At 40.2% G+C, this 7,620-nt stretch overlaps 1 protein-coding gene across 1 annotated transcript in view; it reads right to left on the minus strand.

Annotated features, from left to right (window-relative positions):
- The window catches only part of sema3d (sema domain, immunoglobulin domain (Ig), short basic domain, secreted, (semaphorin) 3D), a 30,119-nt gene extending 23,179 nt beyond the window's left edge, over positions 1–6,940 (minus strand). Inside the window, exons 1-2 of the mRNA XM_085461662.1 lie at positions 6,651–6,940; positions 361–617 (exon numbers count right to left, since the gene is read on the minus strand). Of these exons, the coding sequence (XP_085317788.1) occupies positions 361–583 (223 nt within the window). The 5' untranslated portion in view covers positions 584–617; positions 6,651–6,940. The remainder of the gene's footprint in view (positions 1–360; positions 618–6,650) is intronic.
- Between the last annotated feature and the right edge of the window lie 680 nt (positions 6,941–7,620).

Below are 7,620 nucleotides of genomic sequence, written 5' to 3' on the forward strand. Positions count from 1 at the left end.
ACTTTTGGTGGCACAAAGCAAACACACTTGGTTTATGCAAAGCCACATACATGGACACAGAGCACATTTATAAAATCAGATAATATCCACACAGCAGACTGATGGATCAGTAAGTGAGAAACCTTTCACTTTGCTTCATGTTTATGTGCTACAGATCATCTCCATAAACTTCACTAAATTATCCTCTTACCATTTCCTCTGCCTGTTGCACAAGTCACATTCAAGTAAGAAAAAAAAAGATGCACACTGAAAGATGGAAAGATGTATGACAAGAAAGAAAAAAAATGAAAAGATAAAATCCTATGTCAAACAGCAATATTGTTTGAATTAAAACAAACATCAGCAATATTTAGTTCTTACCTCTATGGCTGAGTTTGACCCTGGGGACACTCTGTTTGATGCTTGCTCCAACAGGGAGGATGGCCAACAAAATCAGTCCAAACAGTGTGACCTCCGGATGGAATAGAGCCATAAACTTCTTCCCTTTGCCTCCATAATTACTGCCAGACAAGCAGAACATAGCCCCAACCTCATTCCAGGTCTGATTGCTAGAGTCCTCTTTCTTCATACTGTGTGGAGTCATCTTGTAGTGTTTTCACTTTGTGCTTTTCTGCAACCTTGGAGGGAGACCAGTGTAAAGAGTCAAGCTAGGGAGGAGCAATCATAAGTGTATGAGGATGCAAGCAGTCTCATCTAACTCCAGAGAGGGGGAATATACACAAACTTCTGTGGCTGTTTCGCCATGGAGCCCTACAGGCATGTCCCCTTCCTTTGCCCATCCTACATCAGCTGTTGCTTGTCACCGGCTCTCCTTTTGTTTCGCCTTTAAATCTGTTTGCCCCAAACAAAGGTCAGACTAACAAAACAGTTGCATTCTACTACTTTTCATCAGGCACGTCTCCGCTTTTCTCTCTCCTCCCATATCCTTTTCACATGGATAACTCAACTTAATTCTTTGCCTTAAGGATACTTGCCAGTAGCTTAAGGATTGGTTGATGACCCTGTCACTTCCTCCTTTATACCATGTAAAAAAATGGGCCATGCCCTGTTTAGGACGTCACAATCAATTAAAAATGCCCAGACATTAGTTCACATTCTGAAAAGTTAGCTGTCTGACTAGGATTGAAAAGCTGTGCTTTTAAATAAATGTGTGGTTTAGAATAAGTAGCAGGAGCACAGACTGTTACAAGTTTAAAAAAAAAAAAAAAAAAAAAAGGAAGTAAGAAGGAAAAAAGACAAGAACTAAAAAATAACTACTTACTTGTTATATTCTGAAAATCTGTGTTTTAATAAATTTATATTTTTTTCAGTGGTACTTGGACACCTAAAAAGTGAAGCAGTGGAACTAGTATATAAAGCTTTGTCACTGAACCCTGATACTAATTTTCCTTCTTAAAATTAAAGTTGCTTGTCAGCACAATTCATACAATACAAGATAATATTCAGATTAACTTTACCACCTCTTCAAGAGTGCAGAATCATGCAAAATGTTTTTTTACACACATTGCAGCTTCATGAAATCTGTGCCCTTTATTACACCGTTGATGCATTCATTGCATCTTCTAAGTACAGACTGAGTACCGTCCCTGTCTTTAACCTGCATTCCTGCAAATCCCACAGCCATTAGGATACTAATTAACCAGACTATTGATGGAGAAATTAATGAATGCATTGAAAGAATGCCTCCCCTTAAGACCTTTTGCCACCATCATTACTTTCCTTCCACCCAGTTTCAGAAAGCACACATCAACCTGTCAAGTGACAACATAAACAATGTCAAGCTAAAGCTAGATTAGATATGACATTCACACTCCTATATCTCTAATATTGACAGCATGTATGCTCCTTAGAAGTCCACCACATATAGAGAATAGCCATTTGATAATGTGTAAGCAGCACCTTAAAAAAAAAAAGGTGATATCCTGAGTAAATATACTGACCCGGGTCTTTGCCCATTGATTTGTACTGCAAGGTAAAATGTGAAACAGATATTAGGTGTTCGACTACAACTCACTTAAGTTTATTTGATTTCTTTCTTCAGTCATCTGATGTTTAAAACTGTAGCTCTTTGTGCAGAAACAGGGGTGAGCGGCACCCTTCCAAGTGCCCCATAGCTTTAAAACGAAGAGGATTAGACTCTGATAAACAGACTGGTGTTTATTTAGGATGACAAATTGAGACGTGTTCACACCTTCAGGGTTAGAAATACAGATATAGAGCTCTGCGTGATGGATGGGCAATCAGCAAAGAGAGAGAGAAAGTTAGGAGGCTAAAATCCCTGTAGTCTTTGCACTTTGTGAGCGATACTGATAGTGCTGATGGTGAAGCTTATCCTCCCTACAGTATTTTCAGGAGAGCAGTGACACAATTTCACTCAAGTGATAAGCACTTCAGTAATGCATCTCTTTTCACAGCTTGAGTGCCCACATCTATCTGCAGCACAGACATGTGCAACACCCCGCTAGAAGAATGACCCCCAGGAAAAGAAAAGTACAAAAGAGAAATAAGGGAAAAAGTGCACAAGAGATGTGAATAATGGGGGAAACCAGCTTCTTGTGCCATGTAAGTTAAGCTAACACCCCTATTTCCTGGTGACTAGAGTCCTTGTTGTCTTTGGCAGCATGGCCGGCACACAGTGCAGGGTGTCAGGAGAAACAATCCTGATAGAGATGGTGACAGATTTAAAGCTAGCAGCCAAGGGCTCCTGGCTTCTGATCTCTCACCAACACAAAGCACCTTTAAATATACTGACTCTTCTGTTTCGGTTTAAACAATACAGTCTTTGCATGCCATAAAACATCTACTCAGTTAGTATTATCAGTGAATCTAGTAGCCGACACGCTGTACAAGAATCGTAAAGAGAAACTAGCTCAAGTGAATACACAACAGAAGTTGCCAGCAGTCATGAGAAAAGAGCAGATGGTGAAGAAGTGCTCTGGCTATGGGCATGCTTGCACCAAGACCACCCCTAATGAGGCATTTAGCAACACCCAGGTGCCCTGTAGAGTACACTATTATCTAACTCCTCCATCTCCACAGGACGGAGTGCATTAGCACAGCTATTTGTCTTTATTCCCTGACCACAGGCACTGACCTAGCAGAACAACATAGGTAATTGTTTCTAGTTCTCAAGACATTAATTGTTTTTCTTGGCAAGAGTCAATCATCTTTTCTTTAGCCTTGTATTTAAGCAAGCATGCAACTCTCTGTGTGTGAGCTAATGTCTCACAGGAAAAATGCTAAAAATACAAACTACAAAGAATATGGAAGAAACATTACATTTTAAAGTGGGTTTACAAACTATAACTCCAGGTATAGATGGAAGTAATTAAGGAAACACGTCACTGTTCCATAAAGACAGGAATCAACCTTACTTTTTGTGTTTTAAACATGTCATGTCTTTTATTTTTATGTTAGACTTTATGACCACATTAAAATAACAGTAGCAAAGCGGTCAATAAGATAAGCTGTCAATAAGACTGATATAAAGGCTCATAATCAGCGGCTTTAAAGTATGCTAGGAATTAACTGCTGGTTCAAAAAATTTAAATATGAAACATGTGATCCCTGAGGTATTATTCTGGATACAGATCAATCCCCCCCCCCCCCCCACAAGCTACAATACATGCTTATAAATTAAAGCTTTTGGGGAACTTTCATAGTATAAATGTGCAAGTTTTTTGTGTAATTTGTTTACTCATTTTATTAAGTAGACATCAAGGCCACAAACTGTGATTCATTTAGCATTTTAATCACTAACGTGATCCCACATTATCTGACTGAAACATAATATCTAACAGCGCAGCATGTGCATCTCCTGGGAAATTAGATATCGCTCCAGAAATTGAATGCAAAATAAATTGCCAAAATATCCCCTTACACGCAACATTTAATCATCCAAAACATGGCGATGGAGACAGAGATGGGCTTTGAAGTTGAAAACACTGCAGTAAATTAGTCCCAAATAATGAAGGAATACACAGTGCAAACCATGCTTGGTAAAGATGCCAAATATTTCTCCATGCAACAGAATAGGGTTGATCCCTTACTAGTCGGACAGCCTGGATTTCCTGAATCTGTTACCTTTAATTATATCATATAACTTCTAAAATGTTTGATTACCAAATCTCTCTCATAACTATACAAAATTAGACTCTATGGACTCCAGACAGTTGATTCTACTGCCCTGGTCAATGGATTTAAGTGAGGATTTCCCAGAGTAAATGACTCAGGTCTTAATTTAAACAATATAAACCCACAATTACACTTTGCTCTAAACCAATATGCATGAAATCTGTGAATGGAAATGCCTAGACAAGAGGACATTCCAGTTGAATTCCTTCCGTTCTGGAAGTGAAGAGTACGTCTGTGGGGAATACCAAAGAAGATGGATTAAATTCCAACCCTGAGGTCCTGTCTGTCTACATTTTGTCTGTATCTCAAAACACTGGAAAGGGAACACTCCTGGAGGCTGCTGGTATGGAAACCAAATACACCAAAGCCAAATAATATGCCCCAGCACCTGTTATTAAAGACTCACTTTATGTTTACTGTTGGTCTTCAACAATAGAAGACAAGGTTCACAGCTCCTCACAACCACATGCAGTTGTCACAGAGCCAGCTCAGGTCTCCTGTCACACACAAGGGTTAATGGAAAGCTGGGAGGAAGCAGCAAGGAGTGATACTTGATCTATGGTTTAACTCGTCAACAGAGAAAATGGCAATTAAAAAACATGAGCTGAAAACAAAGCCAGGGAATATGTAAAAGAGAGAACAGACCATGTAACTGAGACGGTTGGATGAAGATAAACATGCAGGTAGTTTTGCCGATAATTGACAACAAAACCAGTAACTCTACTCACACAGAACAGGTCATGACGCCGGAAAGCCACTCAGAATCTGTATGAGTGCCTGCATGTATGAACAAATGTGTGCGTGTAAGCTAATACCATCCTGAGGGAGGCAGATGGGAGCAATATAGGGCATGAAAACAGTGACTGACATTTGTAAGTGCACCCACTTGTATCCTCATGGCCTGAGGATATAGGGGTACACCCATCTAGGCTACGCAACAACTCTTCTCAAGACCAAACTGTCATCTACACACTTGAGAAGCAACTGTATTGTTCTTTGTAAGTGCTGGAAAGACTCTGTTATGCAGTTTATCTCCATATGAGCCTAAGCACAGTTCATTTACAGAGTGGGGACACAGAGAGGCCACAGAAAAACAGCCAAACCGAGCCAGTCAGTCTGTCTGCAAGTCACTGGCACCTAGCTGTTGTAGACACTCTAAACATACTAACATCACTGCAGTAAATGTGTCTTCTCAGTTGCTTTGTCTGTCAGCACTGAGGGATTTTGCAAACATAACCATATTAGGCTAGACTAGTGTGCAGCATACAAGTATGTTTTAATAACACTTTCCACCCGAAACCTGTTGAGTTTTGCAAAAGACCCCTTTAAGGTTTTAGTTTTCATCACTGTCCAGGAAAAAGCCTCAGCATGAGACTGCACTGACTTGTGACAGAGCTCAGAAGTGTTGCTGTAGGCCATTTAAAACACAGCTCAATATTGATGCTGTGGTTGTTTTAGAGAAATGTTGGATTGGTCCAGACATGCCACATAGAACTGGAATGAATTAGTGCACACAGGAGGCACAACTGTAGCACGGCATGGGAAGGGCATTGATTGGCATAGCAAACAATGGAATACACCCCTTTAATCAGTCCAACATAGTAACTTATTTTTTCACATGGAAGGTTCCTATCACAGCCACAGCAGTCTTGAGCCTTCCCCATTCCCGGCCAAGTAAACATGGGGATGTGTGTGTATACTGCAGTGTGTATGTATTAGGTATGCCTGACAGCATCTCAATGACGCAATGTTTGGACGCTGTTTAAAGGAGAAAATCAGACAAGATTTTCTGTCTTGTCTTTCTGTCGCCCAAGGCAGAAGTCATTTATTTACCTCAGTCATGCTGATCGAAACCCCTGAAACACTGCCAGAGAAATCAATGCATCCACACAAGTACAAACTCCCCTCCCTCCCTCCCTTGTTTACCTCTCTCAGAACCACCAGATCCCAGTCGAAAGTTAGGTAAACCTTTAAAAAAATATATGGGGAGAGTGGACCAGTGAGAAAGAACTACATCACTACTTGTTTTCTTTTCTGCTGGACTGTAAACCACTAACATGCACAAACACAAATAAATGACCTCAATGAGGTAAATGTGTCCACGTCAACATTTTACTGTATGTATGATTAATTCAGACAGTAGACATGTACTTGGCTTAAGTCCATATAGTCACATTCAGTTTGGGGGCATTTAGAATTCCCACCCCCTCCCCAAACACTGTGCAAAGACAAAAATTCTCCCTCTTACCAACTTCTCATATATCCATATACAGTCTCTGTACTTTAAACGATCTATCAAGAAAAAGAAAACAATAAAGAAACTTAAATATTGATTAATACGTTTAAGTTTGTAAATCCAGCTTAATAAAATGTACAGATACACATAAAGCGTTAAACCCCCTTTAAAACTCTGCAGTATTAATTTATTAATTTAAACTCTACTGTGGTCCACCTGACACACGGTTATAACTTGGTGTAGATTATTACCCTCGTTATTATTATGGCGTGTTCCTCACCTGCTCGCTCGCTGACTTCGTCTCTTCTCGCGTGCAAGTGCACCACATGAATAGCAGTGTCTCAGAAAGTTGTCCGTTGCAAACACACACACAAAAAAACGACCAAAAGTATGACACTTGGCACAACTTCAACCCGACCAAAAGGAAAGTGGATGGATAAAATGAGGTCTTCCTGCAGATATTTCCACTCCCTGTAACGTTAGTTAAACTGAAAAGCGCTCTTGAACTCTTCGTGCACTGCGTGTGTGTATTTTGGATGGCTGGGTAGTCTGTGGCAGTACGCCCCGGGAAAGACAGACGGCAAACTCCCAGTTGTGCTGCTGCTGCTGCTGGAGGGGAGGGGCCCTCAGCATCTGTACCGCCGTTCTTTTGGACGCTCCACAGCTTCAGTTTCATCCCTCCGAAAGTGCTCCGACTATTAGAGTTATGATGGGCCTTATTAACGGTTATGTATTTCGGCTAATAGCATGATCAAAACAGCTTAAAACTGATCTGAAAAGCATTCATAACCATGAATAGACTCACCAGTCACAGCTCGTGTTACTGCAAAACATGTTAGTGATCATGTGGTATTTTATAATTATTAGTGGCAAAACTATGGCTGAAAATATTATTGCAGTCAGCTCATTGGACTGACCTAACCACTGAGGACTGCCTCACATTTTTCTGTGGTGCTTTTCTCCTCTTATTGACCACTCAGTGCTTCACTCTACAATAATGCCCTCACCCGTTTTTTCTTTAAGCATGCATCAATTTATCTGTCACACCAGTGAATACATTGGGGGCAAGCCTGATTTCAGTATCTTGCTAAGTGCACTTCCACCTACAAGCTGTACAGCAGGAGGTGGGGATCAAACCAATGACATTCCAGTTTATAGATGATTACCTGTGTTTAATTATTTAATTTTACATTGTTTTCAAGTAAATTGGAGTAACTCACATCGATTTAATCACGAAAATATGTTGTAAT

Source organism: Copadichromis virginalis, linkage group LG7, assembly GCF_057382275.1.
Source record: "Copadichromis virginalis isolate Kocher_CV1m ecotype Utaka linkage group LG7, C_Virginalis_male_GT1.1, whole genome shotgun sequence".
NCBI classification, from domain to species: domain Eukaryota; kingdom Metazoa; phylum Chordata; class Actinopteri; order Cichliformes; family Cichlidae; genus Copadichromis; species Copadichromis virginalis.